Source organism: Panthera pardus, unplaced genomic scaffold, assembly GCF_024362965.1.
Source record: "Panthera pardus isolate Hobbes unplaced genomic scaffold, ASM2436296v1 HiC_scaffold_6, whole genome shotgun sequence".
Classification (NCBI taxonomy): domain Eukaryota; kingdom Metazoa; phylum Chordata; class Mammalia; order Carnivora; family Felidae; genus Panthera; species Panthera pardus.
The window spans coordinates 20,322,311-20,342,638 of NW_026526991.1; the positions used below are offsets into that span (position 1 = coordinate 20,322,311).

The 20,328-nt window shown below is 38.1% G+C and overlaps 1 protein-coding gene across 2 annotated transcripts in view; it reads left to right on the forward strand.

Annotated features, from left to right (window-relative positions):
* Positions 1 to 3,530: 3,530 nt before the first annotated feature.
* Positions 3,531 to 20,328, forward strand: part of SLC5A8 (solute carrier family 5 member 8) — a 57,278-nt gene continuing 40,480 nt past the window's right edge. For both annotated transcript variants that reach the window (XM_019446571.2, XM_019446572.2), the window contains exons 1-6: positions 3,531 to 3,929; positions 8,796 to 8,861; positions 11,004 to 11,055; positions 15,633 to 15,700; positions 16,721 to 16,875; positions 19,541 to 19,681. In XM_019446571.2, the coding sequence (XP_019302116.2) occupies positions 3,579 to 3,929; positions 8,796 to 8,861; positions 11,004 to 11,055; positions 15,633 to 15,700; positions 16,721 to 16,875; positions 19,541 to 19,681 (833 nt within the window). In that variant the 5' untranslated portion in view covers positions 3,531 to 3,578. The remainder of the gene's footprint in view (positions 3,930 to 8,795; positions 8,862 to 11,003; positions 11,056 to 15,632; positions 15,701 to 16,720; positions 16,876 to 19,540; positions 19,682 to 20,328) is intronic.

Genomic DNA, 20,328 nt, shown 5'->3' on the forward strand with positions numbered 1-20,328 from the left:
ATTCAAGGTCCTTTTTCCACTTGAAAATAATTCATGTATCATTCCATTCTCGTTGGCTTCCCTCTAGCTATTTTGCTTTAAAAAAAAATTACAGAGGCCATTCAGAAAAATTCCCATATTCGATAACGTTACTCCAAAAGCAGTAAAGTAACTAATCATGCAATGCTGTAATTTTCAATATAAATTCCATTCTTGTTTCCTTATTTTAGGATAGGTGGCAAATAAACATTTCCCAGTCACATGAGGTGAGTCATATACAGTTCATTCCCGGGGTGCCTGGGTGGCTCAGTTGGTTGCTTAAGCATCAGATTCTTGATTTCAGCTCAGGTCATGATCTCATGTTTGAGCTCCCCATTGGGCTCTGTGCTGACAGTGCAGAGCCTGCTTGGGATTCTCTCTCTCCTCCCCTCTCTCTGTCCCTCCTGTGCATTCTCTCTCTCTCTCTCTCTCTCTCTCTCAAAATAAATAAATAAACTAAAAAAAAAAAAAAAATTCCATCCTAACTTCAGTCTGGGGAAATCTGTTTGGCTCTGTTGGCCCACTTCTCAATATCTATGTCTATGGCCTTCAGATGTAGCAGGCGACTGATTTTGAGGGCCACCAAATGATTTTCTGGGAGAAAAGATATTTTGATAAATTTTAAAAAACACTAAAAAGGGGATTGGGGGGGAGTATATATGTACTTATTGTAGTTTAAACTACCATTTTTCACAAAATATTAAATGTGAATATACTTATAAAACTTTTATGAACTGTGCAGTTGCAAGGCATTACATAAATAGGCATATTATACACTTTTATGTGTTTATAAGTACAGGTAACTCTTGAACAACACAGGTTTGAACTTTGTGGGTCCTCTTATACATGGATTTTTTTTCAATAAATGCAGTACAGAACTACAAATGTATTTTATCTTTCTACTGATTTCCTTAATAACATTTTCTTTTCCCTAGCTTACTTTATTGTAAGAATATGGTATATAATGTGTACAACATCCAAAATATGTGTAGATAAACTTTATGTTATCTGTTAAGGCTTCTGCTCAATAGTAATCTATTAGTAGTTTGGGGGGAGTCAAAGTTATACGTGGATTTTTGACTATGTGTGTGTAGGGGGGTCTGCACCACAACCTCCTCCAAATGTCTTTGAAAACATAGAAAAAGATGAAATTTGAAACATTAAAAATAGGCCTGAGTCAATATATTTGAGAGGATTTTCTAATAATCCTTTCCTTCGTCAACAATTTTCTAGATGACTATTATGTACCAGACTGTTCTACACCCAGGGAATATAGTGATGAACAAAACAGATAAAGTCCCTGCCTTCATGGAGCGTCTATTCCAGTGCGAGAAGACAAAGTAAAGACAGAACAATTTCAGAGTGCACAAAGTATTTGGAGAATAACTAAGCAAGGTAAGGGAGTAGAAGGTGATAGATACACTTTTCAGATGGAGTGGTCAAGGAAGGCTTCTTGGAGGAGGTGGCATTTGCACAGATGCTTGAATGAAGTGAGGGTGGGAGTCATGATAATATCTGAAGGAAGAACATTAAAGGCAGAGGATGAAACACATGCAAAGGTCCTGAGATAGAAACAGGCTTGGCATGTTCCAGGAACAGTGAAAAGATAGTAGACCAAGTAGGGGGGGAAAAAGTGATAGGAAAAGATGCCTGAGAGCTAGTCAAGGGCTAGATAGTGTAGGCTGAGTTGCTAGGAGGTCACATTTAACTGGATTAAAAACATACTTTGTGATCCACTTGAAAAGGAAATGCCTAAAAAGTAGACTTCTTGTCTCTCCACTACTACCAGAGCACCTCTTTATGTAAGCAGAGCCCATCACCTCTAGAGACCATGTCATCTCAGTCCTCTGGCAGGACACTAACTGGGGTGAGGTTCACTGGTGGTGCTCAGTGAGTCTTGATAGGAGCTGTCCTTGCAAGTAAAGCACCGTAGTTCTGGGCAGAGATGGAAGAGCCCTAGATACAGTGGATGCTGTACCTTAAAGCTTGTAAGATGCTGTTTCGTGATGAGTTTGAGTGCCAGGCAGTGAGAACAGGAGAAAATCATAAGTGCAAAGATAGTAAATTTCACACAGTTGGGACATAAGTCCAAGCCACATATTTGTGTAAGTGATTGAATTACTTGGATTTAGCTTCCATTTCCTTCTTTATTTCCCTTTAAAAATATTATACAAACAATGCCAGTTCACAAAAAATAAAACCTGGTATAGTTTTCTTTACATTCTGGGCTGGGCTAAATGCATTTTGTGGATTGCTTATGAAGGATCACCTGGTAAATTATTAAGATGTATGACAATGAACAAGTTTGGCCTGAAATAGACCTATGCCAGGGCACACTTGACTGGAGGGTCTATTTCAGAGGAAAAACCTGGGAGTCATGTTGCTTTACAAGCATGAGTCATGTATTGTTAGTAATATTTCAAGGGAAGCCACTTAAAATATGTCCTGAGTACTGATACTGGAAATGACCTTGTTTTCCATATGCTTTCAGGTGTCTTCACCTAAGTGTACATATTTATGCCTATATTTAACACCTATCTACATTTGGGTTCTACAATGCATAGCATTGCAATTAAAAGAACGAATTCTGATATGAGACCTTGAATAAAAATCTTAATCCCCACCATTTCCTGGCAAGTGTTTTAATCTTCCTAAGACAGTTTCCTCCTTTAAGAAATGGAGATGATTCCTACCTCAAGAGTAATTGTAAGAATTACATTAGTTAATGTATAAAGTACCAAGCATGTTATATGTCACAGGGTTTAAGTCTTCCTTAAACCATTAATACAATAGAAACTATCAGATTTAGGAGAGATTGTAGGGATCAGAGATGTTTATTGAATGAAAAGGCACCCGAAACCAATAATATTGCACTGTATGTTAACTAAAATTTAAATAATATTTTCTTTAAAGGAGAAAAAGTCACCAATAGCACAGATTTCTTCCTCTCCTTTGTAATTGCTTACCTGCCTAAGGACTGGAACCTCAGCTCACCGCACACTGTCACCTGAAACGCCCATCAAGTTATCAAAGAAGGCAATGTAAAAACCCCAGGTGTATCTTCTTGTAAGGACCCGGACTGTTGAACCGGAAAGCGAAAAGTACAAGTGTTACAACTGACCTTCGACCCGCGCTCCCCCATCGGTCGCCTGTTTATTTAAATGGTGCGTCCCCTCGGGTGCCACCTGGTAACATTTAGGCCCAGCGCTCCCGGCGGATTCGCGGGACGCGGCTGGAGGCGCCAGTTCTCCCAGGTGTCCGCGGCGCTCGGCGACCCCGGCCACCCCGAGCCCGGCACCCCGGTGAGGGCTTGGCGTGGCTAGACGAGCTCGGCCGGCTGCGGTGGGTGCAGAGGCCTCCGCGCCTAGCCACGTCCCCCCCTTCGCGGGGCGCTCGGAGCCGGCGGGGACCGATACCTGGAGGACGCCTCCAATTCCCGCGGGCGCCACGCCTGCCGCGCCCGCGGCGCGGGGAATAAGAAGTGAGCGCCCCGCCGCAGAGGTAAAGCTGTGCGCCGCGGGGCCACGGTTGGAACGCAGGACCCGGGAGACCCAGCGACCATGGACGCGCCGCGGAGCATCGGCACCTTCGTGGTGTGGGACTACGTGGTGTTCGCCGCGATGCTGCTCATCTCCGCCGCCATCGGCATCTACTACGCCTTCGCGGGGGGCGGCCAGCAGACCTCCAAGGACTTCTTGATGGGCGGCCGCAGCATGACAGCCGTGCCCGTGGCGCTGTCCCTCACCGCCAGCTTCATGTCGGCCGTCACCGTCCTGGGCACCCCCTCGGAGGTCTACCGTTTTGGGGCCATATTCAGCATCTTTGCCATCACTTACTTCTTTGTGGTGGCCATCAGCGCGGAGGTCTTCCTCCCGGTGTTCTACAAACTGGGAATTACCAGCACCTACGAGGTAAAGGGTGAGGGTGGGTTGGGGGGGAGGGGAGGGGGCAGGATTTTCAGGCTCTTGGAGGGATTTTCCTGGGGGCAGACTCACCACCACATCGAAATATCTCCCTGTCCAGGTCCATTACCTCCTCTGCCCTCGCCTTTTGGGGAGAGGTGTCCTGTGAAGTCCACAAAAATCTTGGAATTTGCTCTCAGGAGCTCACTGACAAAGAGAGGCTTCCAAAGTAAACGGAGTGATTTGGATTAGTGCTAAGGCGCTTTCTGCTTTAACATCTTTGATTCCGAGTCAAGGGGAAAGATTTTAAAACTTTTTATCTGGGGGAGGGTAAGTTGTTCAAATCTCAGCCTCTCCTCCTTGAAAGGAATCCCCTTGTTCCAGGTCCATAGGCACCACTCACTTTCCCAGGATCGTCTGGGAAGAATTTGCGCACTCTCCCCTCCTTGCCCCTACACACACACACACACACACACACCCTCCAGAGGCACATGCCCAAGTGGGTAAGGTGCTGTAACTCCTGTCCCAGTACCTACATTTGAGATCAGAGTCTACCCCTTACTAGCTGGGTAACCTTGAATGATTTATTTAACCTTTTGTGCCCATTTCTTTCATCTCAAAATGAAAGTAATAATACCAACTACCTCATCTAGTTGTTGGGAGGATTAAATGAGATGATGCAAGCATAACATTCAGAATAGTGTCGGGGGCTGGGTGAGTGCTGGGAAAACGTGGGCCATAAATATTTGTGGTGACAGTAGCAGACGTGGTTATCTTGGGATAGCTAGGAAGATTTGGCTGAAAGGTTCTTAAACAGTTCTGCCTTTTCTCTCAGTGGAAAAATGATTAAGGAAGGCACTTGTTGGGATGAGCACTGGGTATTATATGTAAGTGATGAATCACTGGGTTCTACTCCTGAAAGCAATACTACACTGTATGTTAACTAACTCCAATTTAAATCAATAAATAAAACCATCTTTCCTGCTGCACAGCTCCATTGGTTATAGGTTTTCTCCAGTTGTCTGCAGGAAAGGGCTTTGGAGAGGGAGGGAATGTTTGGTTTAATTTAAAGAACTGTTGAATGTGAGCGGGGTGGGGGTGCAGTTCAGCACCCTTAGTGGTCTCTTTATGCAGGCACTAACCCACGAGGCACATGGGCAAACCTGCAGAAGTTTCCTCTCGCACAGGTCATTATCCAGAGGGCTCTGACACTCATTCTTAGCCTTAAGTTCAGGTACCTTTTGCTCCAGTCCAGAGCCACTGGAAGGTGGTTTCCTAGTGAGGCTGGTTCAACTGGTGCTGGCTACGGGGCCTCAATGGCACAACAAGTGTTAGTGACAAACTGCCTGGGCTGTGGTGATGCCATCCAGGGTGAGGCACCCCTGGGGCAGCAATGCCTTCCACTCACTCTGGTCATTGTGTTTGGGAGAGTTCAGTCATCATCCCAGAAGGGAGCAGAATGGAATTTGTTTTGCTCAAAATTAACAAACTGGCTGCCCCAGGCCAATCTTAATTTTCTTTTCTTTTTTTTTTTTTTTTTTTTTTTTTGACCCTTAAAGTGTTTTGAAAGAAAATTAATTTAGCATTTATGATGTTGAGAAGTCAAATACAATTCCAGATTCTAGCTTCTTTTGAAAATTTAGAAGCCTGGTGACACTGGGCTCACATTCCCTGGGGTGAATTCCATGATCAATTCCCAGTTTTACAGCCATTGTTCTCACTTCCTGTTAATTCTCGTAGCTGCATGGTTACTTTCTCATGATAGAGAAATCTTTATCTGCATTTTTGTCTTTCTCAAAAATGCAAAAGGGAACATGGACAGGGTGAAGGGAGTACTTGGTTTTTTTTTTTTTTTCCAACGTTTTTTATTTATTTTTGGGACAGAGAGAGACAGAGCATGAACGGGGAGGGGCAGAGAGAGAGGGAGACACAGAATCGGAAACAGGCTCCAGGCTCCGAGCCATCAGCCCAGAGCCCGACACGGGGCTCGAACTCACGGACCGCGAGATCGTGACCTGGCTGAAGTCGGACGCTTAACCGACTGCACCACCCAGGCGCCCCAGGAGTACTTGGTTTTGAGAGAGATGTGAGAGGACATATTTCTTAGTGGATGTGAGGAATAGTCCAACATTTTAATATATGAACACCTGGCCAATCCACTTGTGTATATTACTTTATGAGTCCTTAGGCAGTTTGAGTCTGTGAGCTCTGATCTATAGTCAACCAACTCCAAAACTCAGAAAGGGTTTGAAGAACCTGGCAAGAGGACTTCAGTCCCCAGAGATGAATGCTCCTCTCATAAGCACTGACCCATGCCTCCTCGGGACAGCAGCATTAATTCAACCAGAAACAGATTACCCATACGTTTCCAGCAGTGGAGGCTGTTAGCAGAGTTCCAGCTAAAAATGGCAAGAAGTTAATGTTTACTGAATGCTTAATACATGTGTGGCACTGGGCTGCATGGTTTACACACATACATTATCTGACTCAATACTAAAACAATCCTTATAAGGGAAGTGCTAAGAGAGCCCCATTTTGCAGACAGAGAGACTCAGAGTAAGTTAAGCTACATAAGTGTGAAGCAAAGTAGACACATGCCTAGAGGCTGTGCAGTGGTGCATACTGGCTGCTTCTGAAGCCTCTGGTGAGTCTGTTATAACCCTTAAGCAGGGCTTACAAGAGTACAGAGAGAACAAGGGAAGTAGAACAGAACACACAGAGTTGTGGGCACGCTGGCAGCTTGCATGACTGGTGGGTGCCCAGCAGCTGGGGTCAGGGAAGTTAAGATAACATGCTTTGTCCCTGACGATTGGCCATAGCAAACACTCTCCTGTAACTCTTTTCTATTTGTTTATATATGCCTCAGAGGGCACCACCTACACAGAATAAGAAGTCCAGCGCTGGGTGATATACCCTGGTATTCTTGCTCAAATATGAAATCTCTTCCTAACTTATATTTCTTGAGCTAGAATTGGCTATTCAGAAGCATATCTGTTATCTATTTATCACTGCTTTTAAAGTATAGGCCTGATAGGTGTTAGCCACTTCCAGACCCACAGATAAGAATGTAATGCAGGAATACAATTTCGTTCACCACTTCTTCAGGATCTTTCTGGATCCACAAAATCTGTGTGTTGGAACTGAGTTGTCTAGGTTTATATATATAACCTATAATCCCTAAATATATATGTATTTTTGTGAATTATATGTATTTATATATATTATACATATGTATTTATTTTGAATACATATGTATGTTTATAATTATGCGTTATATTTATCTGTGGATTTGGATGCCAATTTTTAATGTCTTACTTTTGAATAACAAGTTACAATATTTCCCCATCCATTTATATCACTTGATAGCCTCCAAAACCCTGCAAAGTAAGAGGGGAAAGAATTAGTACTGTGATCCTCATTTTCAAGAGGAGGAGCCTAAGATTTCCAGTGACTTCCCCGAGCTTGTGGAGTCATGATTGGGACTGGGTCAAGGGCTGGAACTCCTCCACAAAACTATGCTGTGCTGTGTGTTTTTTACCTGTTAGTTGTTTTTTGAAGGTCCTACCATGCGTCAGTGCCACCCACTCACTCTGAGTCTTAGAGACATGGTCAGTTTGCCTATTTATTTGGAATAATGTAGTGGTTCCCTGCCAAGATTTTGGCATCAAATGGTCCTAGACTTGCATTGTGGCTGTGAGAATTGTTAGGTTGCAACTTTGGTGTTCTCTCTGAACCCCAGTGCCCTCTGCTCTGACTGGTAGTACTGGCCTCTGGGAATTGTTGGAAGGACAGTGTATATAGCAAGCACTCTATAACTGTCACCTGTGTTTATGGAGCAAAAATATCTCGTGTCCTTGCCTCTGATTATTACTTAATGTCAATTTTTCCTTCCTCTTTCTTTTCTCCTGCTCTATGAAAAGACTTGTTTTCAGCTTTAAAATTCTCTCTACATGAGTAATATTCAAGTTAAAGAATGAGAACCTAGCTTTCTTCCAGCTCTAAAATTCTATGACTCTAACTCTATAATATATTATGACATATACTATAGGAGATAAGCAGATTATATTTTAAGATGTCAAGGAAAGTAGGAAGAATTGGCAGTTGTTCATTGGCCCCGAATGGAAACTGACATAGACTGATTTAAATAAAAAATAATTTATTTGGGAGGATACAGGGGTAGCCCATCAGAGAGTGAAAAGATGAGCAAAGAGGCTGTGAAAAGGATGGAAGCCAGGATGGCCTCTTCAGGCCACTGTCAGGATCAGTCCTCTTTTGCTCCAGCCATTTTCTGTCTTTATATTATGCCTCTAAGATTTAAGTATCCATTGGAGAGAGAAGGTGATTGCCTGAACTTGGGTCATATGACCATCCCTTGGTCAGAAGAGGCAGGGCACCTTGATAGGCAGTTCCATCACAATTGCCTGCAGTGGGAAAGGTTGATTCCAAAATGGATCAGGGAAATATCTAAAGTACATACCAAGACAAAGGGGAGAATGGCACTTTGCTCATTCTATAAATGCAGAATATAATCCACTTATATATATTCTTGAAAAGTCAAAACTAGGGATGGAGAACAGATCAGTGATTTCCAAGGTTTAGGGGTAGGGGGAGAGTTTGACTACAAAGGGACAACATAACGGAGTTTTCTGGTGGTGATGGAATTGTCCTGTATGTATTAGAACCTAATGGCCTGCACTTTAAAACAAGAGTTAATTTTGCCGTATATATATAAAAAGAGTAGTAAAGTAGGAATACAGAATACAAATCTTATGAGGTTGCTTTAAATTTCTAACCCCTTTACCTCTTGAGCAGCTGATGTTTCACAACAGTATAAAGTTTTCACATATTAACCATTTTTCACTTTTTTGGAAACAGTATTTAGAGCTTCGATTTAACAAATATGTTCGTCTCTGTGGAACAGTCCTCTTCATTGTTCTAACGGTAAGTTACTCTCCATTAGTTTGTTTTACCTTTTGTCATCTGAAATGTTTGAACTAAGGCATCTGGGCCAAGCTTATCTGGTAAATGAATGAAACATAAGAAAGAGATGTTGAAAATAGGAGACAAAAAAGCAAAAACACTTGCTGTTATACAGCATCAACTCTTAAGATCATTAAACCGTGTTTCAGCAAATGCCCCACTTCTTGGAAAACAGAGTGTTTCAAGTGAATGCTAAGTATTACATTAATCAACTAACAGTCATGTTGCTTCAGGAGCACATGCTTTTTCCTCTCCCACCTCTGCTTCTGCACACCAAAGTGACTGAGATGTCATCATTACTGAAATGACAAAGATATTTGAAGGAGCTGTAGGAGCTGATGGTAGGAATTGTAACAAAGGGAAAACAAGTAGTATGTTTCATAGTGTTTTGCAACTTGTTGAGTACAGGTTTGTAAAAATTAACTGACATAGGAAGACACTAGGAAATAATTTCATTTGCTTGAAAGCATGCTCACAAAAGTGAATCAGTGCTCTCTTTTAAAAAGCAGAAACTTATGCCCTAATTGAAGTGGTCATCGAGTATAAAACAACAGAACTATGCACTCTGGAGTTTTTAAAGCCAAGTACAAGTCAGGTAATATAAGTAAATGCAAATATAGATTTACTGATTGACACAAATGGAAAGCAAAGATTTGCCAAGCAGTGAATGACAGAGAACACTTCCCAGTCTTCATCCAGGTTGCTGGAGGCTTGTCATGATTATTGTCACATCATTTATATCGATCTTCCTCTTGACAGGTAAATGCTTTTTGGAGGGATGGGTTTGTTAATGGAGATCTAGGAAGGAGTTTTCATTCTCATCCCTATTGGTAATTCAATTCTCCAATCACAAGCAACCCTAAGCATTTGCTATAGCATAACAGAGTGCCTTTGTAAATTATTTAACTTGACTCCATTTTTTATCTCTGTAAATTGCATAACTTAGATTGGTCCTTAACACTTCCAGTGTAAAAGGAAGGAGCCCTTTGGGGTCTGGTAGAGATTCCGACAAAGAATTGAGGCCAGTATCTTGCATTTACCAACTGTTTAGTTCCTCTTTGGATCATTTTTAGAAATGCCTACAGAGATGAAAAGTGGGGAACAAGTGTCAAGAAGGTGGCCTGTGGTCACGTTTTCAAATTTTCAAGTTGGTCCGGATAATGACTGTGGAAAGTTCATTACTACAAAAAGAGGAAAGCTTTACCATCTCCCACTTGAAGGACTTACTTCCATTGACCTATCCATGTAGTATAATCAAACATTCAGATACTACATAATATGGCTTTTTTCATCATTTGTCTTTATAGAGTAAACATGGAATCATAGAGAATCATAGAACCATATGTTTTTATAAAGTAAATCACATAGAATATATATGAATATACAGGATACGATATACAGTATTTGAAAAATCTAATGCAGTGAAAATAATATCCTGAGAAAAAAAGACCACATTTATCATACTACTGTGCCCCAGATTCATAAATATTTGTTAGATATATGAATGAAAAATAATATAGAATATCAAAAAGATGGAATATAGTTTTTGTTGGCTTTCAGGATTTTTTTAAGTTCAAATTTATAGTTTTGTTTAATTAATTAGCATGCAAACTTTTTGAAACCAGTTTCCAAAATTATTACTGTTTTTCCCAATTAAGTATGAAGTGATTAACAATAGTTTGAAGTATGAATGAGGAACCATCTTTTTTTTTTTTAGGTTTGTATTTTTTCTTTCCTTTTAATTGTTTAGATCGAGGAAAATTGATTTCAAGCTTCAGTTGATGGATCAATGACTATCTGCACTGAGCACCATGTGAAAAGTCCATATTTTTACTTTATTTATTTTTATTTTTTATTTTTTATTTTTTTATTTTTTTATTTTTGAGAAGTCTGTATTTTTAACAAAATTGGCCATAAAAGATTTCTGTAATCTATGACCACATCACAAACGGTAAAGAATCAGCTTCACTTAACTAACATTTTCAAGTTACAGATTTTATCATGTATACTGAAACTACTGTTTTAATTCATAATTGAGTTTATAAAAAATTAATATTTTATTTTATAATTCATACAGTATATTTGGTTTTCTTTTTCCCCTAGATTCTCTATACTGGAATTGTTATTTATGCCCCTGCCCTGGCTTTGAATCAAGGTACATTTTAGAGTTAACAATTATGTCACCACATTTGGGGGCTCATTTTTAAATAGACTTTATTCTCTCCTTGGGGAGGGGGGAAGATGGAAGAATGCCTCCAGTAACCTGCATCAACTTGGGGGGAGCAAGATGGCTTTAAGTGTTTACTCTCACAGCTTCTTTGAGTTCCTGGGTCAATAGCTCCAAAAGATCTATGATTAATAGGAGGGCAGACCTCACTGAGGAGTGAATCTTGGATGTACCAACCAGCCACGCTCCATTCCTTCAGAATGAACGCCCCCTGTAGTCTAAGTCATGAATGGCTGCACTTTCTTCCTTGGTAGCTGTAACCAGGAGCCCATAGTCAAGAGGCTTCTGTGTTACTAAGCTCAGTTCCATCATGAAATCTGGCAGGGAGAGAAACTTTTCTTCTTCCCATTTCTAACATGGTCCATAATTCAAGAGAGGGAGATTTGTGTGACTTGAAATATCAAATCTTTCCTAGTGACACGATGAAAGATGGCTATAGTATCCTTTTAAACACATGTATGAAGATGGTGCTGATCAACAAACTACCCTTTGGATTTGGGCAGATAAAAGCCATGGAACTGGAAGAGTTTACTGAACCAAAGATGCCTGTTAGTTAGTCTTATCTGCAAAAGGCTTTCGGGGAACCCCATATCCTTTGAATTCTTATCAATCAGATGTGAATTTATCTCTAAAACTGCCTTGTAAAATGGACAAGTGGACTTTGATGGGAAAAATGTGATGCGGTTCCTGTGAGTTAATATAAAATGGAAGAACCCTGCTAAATCCACACTCTCATTTCTTGATTTCATGATAGACAGATAGTAATTATAACCTAAGTTTATAAAGTAAAACTATATCATTACAAAGAAGAATTCCATGATATAATGTGCTCTTGAATTCTGAATGACAGGCATGTTCCATGTCAATATTACCAACATCATGAGTGGGTCGATTTCATGTATAAAGAGCTGACTATAAGCTTCATAAGTTACCTATTGGCCTTAAGTGTAACTAAAGATGTTGGCTTTAGGGTTTTAAAGTACAGTTATGGCAGTAAGAGAGTACTGCTTTCCATCTGTGAAGAAATTGAGGACTCTGATCTTATCAGGTTATTGTGCCATTCACTAGGAATTAGGACCCGAGACTGCATTTTGACCGCTTGAATATCAATTGTGTATTTTACTGTGACCAAAGCAGTATATACCAGCATAAATATAGTACTGGCTGTGCAACAGATGCTGCAGAGAAACTTGTTTAACTGAAATGGATCTTAACATTCTTTGGGTCTGATCATTTTCTTTTTACTTTTTTTTTAAAATTATAGAAAAACTCAAACATATACTAGAAAAAAGAGAATAGCATAGTAAACTCTAGTGTATCTTTAACTCCACTAAAAATGATCGACTCTTGGTTTAATTCACTCTGTTTCACTCACTAGATTATTTTCCTGTAAATCTGAGATATTTTATCATTTCATCTGAATTCAGGGTCTTTTAAAAATAGGGATATGCTTTTTTTTTCTCCACTGAGTTAAAATTGACATATAACATTGTATTATACTATAATGATTCAATATTAGTATGTATTGCAAAATGACCACCACAATGTCTAGTTGGCATCTGTCTCCATACATAGTTAAAAAATTTCTTTTTCTTGTGATGAGAGCAAATTGGTATTTATTCTCTTAGCAACTTTCAAATATGCATTATAGGATTATTAACTATAGTCACCATGGTATACATTACACCTCCAGGACTTACGTATTTTATAACTGGAAGTTTGTACCAGCATGTGTTTTGCAAATACAACTATACCATTTTCATATCTAAAATATTAAAATCATTTTTTTATATCATCAATATGAAGTCAGTGTTCAGATATCCCTGATTTTCCCCCCTTTTTATCGTATTTCATCATACGCATCTCCAAAATCTGTTTATCCATTCTCTTATTGATGGGCATTGGATTGTTTCCAGTTTTAGGCTACTCTGAATTAGAGCTACTAAGATCATTCTTGTTCAGGTTTTGTTTTGTCTTGCTTTGTATTTGTTACAACCTCAAAGCAGAATGTGACTTGAGCACTACTTTTTCACTCACAAAACTTGCTGAGTTACTTTTTGAACAGCTTTATAACATACCTACGTAGGCTTGTAATTTTGCTACCTCAAACAATGTTTTTCTTTGGAAAACAAGCTCTATAGATAGTGACTCTCATCAAGTCAGTTCGGTTTAACATACTAGTTTTTAGAGGCCTGTCACATGTAGTAGACAACTACAGGGGATAGAAGATTTAAAAAGTAGATCCTAGAAGGTGAAAGGTATTTGAACCAGTATTTTTCTTTTAAACATCAAGGGATAGCTCAGAACACTTCAGTTACAAAAAGTTTGGTCTTACTAAGGAATCTGCTAGGTAGCCAAACACTTCAGACCGTACAGTTAACACTAGGTTACTTACATCTTGCAACAAATGCTACCTTGTCCTGTTAAAATAAGCCAACATGGAACTAGATAGAAAAGGAAAACTAGCTGGGTTTTAGTTCCTACTTATCACAGCATCACCCTCAGAAAGTGGTTCTTGTCCTGCCATACAGATTTTTAAAATGTTAACAAAAATGAAGAAAAACATCCTTGAATGTATTATCAGGGGGAATGAAGATAAAGTATTGAATACCTGTACAAGTAATTCTTGGGGCAGCGCTTACTCCAGTTCTTCCATGCGTGACATGTCACCATCCCCCAGGAAGACCAGCATCTCTTTGGTTACAGCAGCATTGCCATCATCAGCAGTGGGGTCATTTTCATCAATAACCAAGACCAAGTTTGATCATCTTGTAGAACCTGTTAGCGTGTGTCTGGGGATTCTCTTTTGACACACGTTTTTATTTCTAGTGGGAGAATACCTGGAAGCAGTATAGGTAAACATACACCTATTATGACCCAGCTCAGGGCAGGTTCATGTACAAAATTTAAGAGAAACTGGCAAATAGTTTTTCAAAATGAATGTACCATTTTACATGCCCACTCCACAATGAATGCATGTCTGAGTTACTCCAGTTGTGCTCCTGCCTTGGCTTTGAATCAAGGTACATTGTAAAGTTACCACATTTGAGGCTAATTTATTATATAGGAAAACAATTGACTTTTGTATATTAACCTTGTGTCCTGCAAACTTGCTATAATCACTAGTTCCAGGAGTTTTGTTTTTTTTTTTTTTATATCAATGATCATGTCATCTGTGAACAAAGAGAGTTTTATTTCTTCTTTCCCAATATATATACCATTTATTTCCTTTCTTGTACAATGTTGAGAAGAAATAGTGAGAGAGGGCGTCCTTGTCTTGTACCTGATGTTAGTGGGAAAGCTTTGAGTCTCTCACCATTAAATAGAGTGTTAGCTGTAGGATTTTTGTAGACAGCTTTTATCAAGTTGAGAAAGTTCCCTTCTATTCTTAGTTTATTGAGAGTTTTTATCATGAATGGATATTGGATTTTGTCAAATGCTTTTTCTGCATCTTTTGATATGATCATGTGATATTTCTTTTTCAGTCTGTCAATTTGATAGATTCCATTAATTGATTTGAAAATATCAAACGAGCCTTGCATACCGGGGATAAATCCCTCTTGGTCATGGTGTTTAATTCTTTTTATACTTTTTTTGGATTCAATTTGCTGATCCTCAATTTGTTGAAGACTTTTGCATCGGTGTTCCTGGGAAATATTGGTTTGTAGTTTCTTTGTAATGTCTTACCTGGTTTTGGTATTAAGGAAATCCTGGCGTCATAGAGTGAGTTAGGAAGTATTCCCTCTGCTTCTATTCTCTGAAAGAGGTTGTAGACAATTGGTATAATTTCTTCCTTAAATTGTTAGAAGTTACCAGTCAGCCTGCCTCAGCCTAGAGCTTTCTGTTTTGGAAGGTCTTTAATTACTGATTCAATTTCTTTAATAGATATAGACCCATTTAGATAATTTATTTCTTGTTATATGACTTTTGGCCCATTGTGTCTTTCAAGGAATGGGTCTATTTTATCTAGATTATCACATTTGTGGGCAGAGTTGTGATCCTTCCATTTAAAAAGAATACAGTATGCCTCTCCACTTCTTAGGTAAATGGTGGCAAATTATACAACTTTTCTCCTTCTTGGTTCCATCTTAATAACATGCACAACTCATTTCGAGGAGTGGTAGAATAGTGTGTTTACTGAACCATGATGACCAATATTCTATGACCCCATTCAGTCTAGTTAACTTCCTCACAATATCAAGTTGTTTCTTAGCTTCATTACAATAGAAATGCTTTCTCATGTATTTTATTTAGCCAATGTTGGATCTAGAGATGCTGTCTGAGGGTAGAAACTAGGTCCATTTAACTCATCAAGTAAAATTTTAAACTCCACTTGTTTGGGGACATTTTATGAGATTTGGACCTAGTTTTAGGCAAGAGTAGAGAGGTAGGGAGAAGATAGGTGCTCTACAAATGATATAGATTCCTAATGATGATTTTTTGAGAAGTATTTTTATTATACACGTTTCACAGTTACTCATGCGTTTTCTTTTTTCCTTTCACAGTCACAGGATTTGATCTGTGGGGTGCAGTAGTGGCGACAGGTGTGGTCTGCACATTCTACTGCACACTGGTATGTCAAGGACATTATTTCTCTTTTCACTTTATCCGCTTGCTTTGCAAAATGGAAAATTCCAGTAGTTGTGTTCTGTAAACCGCATTGTTCATGTGTAATATCCTACTCTTATCTCCCACAAGTGTAACTTTTTGTAAGAAATATTCAATCTGGGGAAAAATTTGATTCTTTATAGAACATTGATCATAACTGAAACTTCTTTCTTTTATCTGAACCATTGTAGTGGTCCTGAATTTTGTCTTCTGATTCATCTTTACTGTTGCTAAATTATTATAGTTGTGTTCATATTATTCCTAGGCTCCAAAACCTGAGGTAGTTTCTCATTGCCTATAGGTAGGAGTTACAGTCAAAATATATAACATCCATATAGTATGGACACTGGTATTATTATGGATGCTAGTTCTTAGCAGTGGTGCAACTCTCATGGCATCCCTGACATACTAGGTCTTAAGACTTTAGTTGCTGGATCTTCTACAAGATGGGGATCTCCAGGAAGGGATGTTTCAGCCAAGGACAGAGGAACTGGAGAGAGACTCTTGGCAAGTTTTTGGTAGTGACTAGTACAAAATGATTTTAGTACTTCAACAACTGGTATGACCTTCTATATGCATACTTGATTGGATATCAGCCCTGCCTATGGGATAAAGTTCATGAAAATGCCTCTTGCAATTTGACTCTGAATTTTCTTCCCAACAATCTACCTATACCATTCCACTTTGCTTCAAAATGTATATCTGGCTACACTCAACATGCTATGTACTTTGACTTTTTATGCTTTTACCCATGCTGTTTTCTCTTCTGGGATGACATTTCATCTTTGCCTCTGCTTCTGTCTGAAGGCTTGGCTCAAATCTCACCTTCTCTTGAAGGTTCTCCCAAGCTTACAATCTATGTTGAATGTACCTCTTGGCCCAGATCCATGTTTTCATTATTTTTATCTAACATAGCATATAAGCATGTAGATTATTAATAATGTCTGATAAAAGCATTAATCCTAATATACTTTTCTCCTCAAAGGGTGGTCTTAAAGCAGTTGTCTGGACAGATGTTTTTCAAGTTGGGATCATGGTAGCTGGATTTGCATCTGTGATTATACAGGCTGTAGTGATTCAAGGTGGGATCAGCACTATTCTAAATGATGCCTATAATGGTGGAAGATTGAACTTCTGGAAGTGAGTTGCTGTTTACCTCCTGATCAATAGAATTCTCCTTTTTTTTCTATAAAAATAATCTTTTTATTGAAATAGTAAGTTTATAATAGACCTCTAACAAATAGACCTCTAAGAACATAGTACAAAAAATTGAAGCTGACAAGTTAATGTGTGAGGGGTTTCCACCAAGTCTTTAAGGGGTTGAAACAGTCAGTTGGTTAGTTACATGGTACTTAGAATGGTCCTTCTTCCTGAGAAAGGACTGATAGCAAAAGAGTAATTTTCTTCCAGATATTTAAATTTGGAATTGGTTAAAGGGTAGGGTAGGGTAATTAGAGAAGAGATAGTTGGGAAATAAGAAAAGGAAACCTTTCTTAAGAGAAAAACACCAGAAGATCATGCTGCCATTTTCATAGTTTTTTGTTTCAAGCAGCCTAGAGAATTTTTCTATTGATATTGCCCCAACAATATATAGTATATTATTATTATATTTCATAATTGTATGTATGTATTAAATGTTATATAAAATTATATATTATTTCTAGAAAACTTACTAGAAAATTTATGACTAATGTTTCAAGTGTCAGTAGATTGTGTAATATAGCATATCTTAAGCAGTTATTCATGTTTCCTGGAGAAAGACCAGTGGGAAAACTAGACATTTCATCCCAAATATATCACACAACTTAAAACAATATTTAAAATACCTTCCATTGTGGTTCAGTAGTGTCATTCTTGTTATCATGTTCAATGTGGAAAGGGGCTTATTTTGACTTGGACCAGCATATTTCCTCTTTAAGAAGCCCTACTTTGAGACACACAAGCTGAAATCACTGGCAAGAAGAAAAAAAGAAAAGCATTTCTTACTTGGTGGCTCTCTTCTAGTTTTTGAAAATGGCACTAACATTTGAGAAGAGATTTTTCAGAAATTGGACAGGGACAACATATTAATTTTCAGAGATGAGTTGAATTATGACAAATCAATTTCAACTATTTTCTATTATTACTATGACTACTTCAAGATTCAGATTCCAAGGAAGAGCACCTCCAATTGTCCTAGCTTGGGCATGATTCCATACCTTAGTTGGGGCAGAGCAGGACTTTGTATTGACAACCACTTAGACTATTTTATGGGGCAATGGTTGTTTCCCAAAGCGTATTTGGGTTGCCATTACTAGAGGATGGGAGAATGGATACCAAGAAGCAGAAACAATCAGTGGCCACGCAGAAGATCTTGATTACTCCCAAATCTCTTCCTAGTAGGCTTAGATTGAGGGGAGAAGGTTTGGAACCAATAATTTTTTCTGCAAGTTAATTGTCACTGTGTATAAAGGCAACCCATATTGCTGCATTGAAGTGACACCTTTTACATTGATGAGAGATTATTGAAAGTAAAAGATTAGACATTTTCATGATGTTTACTTTGGAGCCTGCCAAGCATTAAATAATAAGAAAAGCATTATTGTGTATCCTTGTTATTCAGATATGTTTGAGAATATGGTGGGCAAAATATCTGCTCTGGTGGTGATAAGAGAAGGATTCTGTGTTGGTATTTTCTGTATGATCTATAGTTGTCATATATATTGTATATGGCCTAAAACCACTAAATTGGCTGTTCTAAATCTTGTCTTACTTCCCTCAAGTAGCTCGCTGAGTCCTTTTGGCTGTTGATTTCCATTAGCTAATATAGTAATTGCTTTCTCTGTAGGATAAAGGGTCAACACCCTTGAAACTCTTAAACTTTAATATGAAAGTTAGAGAATGGAATAGAGGCTCTTGTATTTCCATAAGAATGCCAGGATATGTATAAAATTAGAATGCTTTCTTCAACTAATCTTAAATATAAGATTTGAGATGGATTTGCAGAATTTCACAATTTTTAGAAAGTTTCTTTGAAAGCCAATTTTGCAGAAATTTGTCAAGCTCATATTGTATATCATAGATGAATAGAATTATTCCTTCTAAGATAACACATTAAGAAAAGTTAAAAGACATATCAAATGTGGAAGTTGAGCTTTCTTTGTGACAATATTTTGGGCTTAAGTATATGTCATAAAGTGACTTTTCACTATTAGCATTTAGCTTGTGCACACAGCATTTTAAGAAAGGATGATTACACTGACATGGTAATTTTAGAATGCAAAAGCCTTTAAACTGCATTATCTAACTGAGTTCTTGATCTTGAATATAAATTAGAAGTCTGACTGTACATGTGCTAAGAGAAGAATTACGTATGCATTGTATAACAAAAAATTTTGTTAATTTTGTGTTCATTTCAGTACCACATCTATTGCTAGGGTGCACTTAGGAAATTCCCTCTCTTTATTGCTTTCTCTTTTTAGTTTCATATTTTTCTCTAATTACAGCATGGCAGACTTGTCTAAATAACAATTTACTAAAGCTACAGGAGAAAATTTTTATAAAATCTCAGAATAATTAGAACATTCATTTTTCCTCAGTCCCACCCAGAGTTTCCAATTCTCTGAAATTATCCACTTTTATTTCGTGGAACTTAAGCTAGAAATATTTCTACCTTTTTTTATTACTTAATAAATTTGTACATATTTATGTATGTATCCATATTTACATAGATATACATTGCTTGCTTCCAAAAACTATTCTAGGATAATTTTCTATAGTTTTTTTGCTGATAGCTCAGATTTGTTTTCTGTTTCTTTTCATTTAGTTTTAATCCTAACCCTTTGCAAAGACATACATTCTGGACAATTGTTATAGGAGGGACCTTCACATGGACCAGCATCTATGGTGTCAACCAATCCCAAGTGCAGAGATATATTTCCTGTAAAAGCAGATTCCAGGCAAAAATGTAAGTCAAACTATGGTATAGAAATCATTAATAACCATCAGTTGTCTTTATTGAAATTCTTTCATTAGTTACACTTTCCTCAGGTTTAAGTCTTATGTATCATGAAATTCCAAGAGATAAATGATACTTAGTTATAAAAGGATCAAGTAAAACAAAGTGGCACTGTATATTTTAAACCAGATAATTTGAAATATTTACATGAATTATTTACTAAAACAAATACTATCAAATAATGCATTTATTGTGTATCTATTTGTATAAGGAATTATGGAGGATAAAAAATTATAAATATATGGCTCTTATCATGAAGGAGCTTAATATCTAGTTAGGAAGATATATGCAAATATGCAAAAAAGTGAAATAACACTAGAAAAGTCTAACAGTTCCATGGAAGGATAAAATGCTAGAAGAAATGGTCAAGGACATTATATTGCCGGATGTGTTGGTGTGTTTTATTTTCAGACATAGTCATGGATTTATACCTCTGCTCTAACACTTGCTATTTGAGTGATCATGGGAAAGTTACTTAGTCTCCCTGAATCTCAGTTTCTGAACTTACAAAATGAGCATAAGAAATATTATATATTTCATGAGAGGTATTGTAAAATGCTGTGTTCAGCACACACATGGTAGGGGGCCAGTAAATG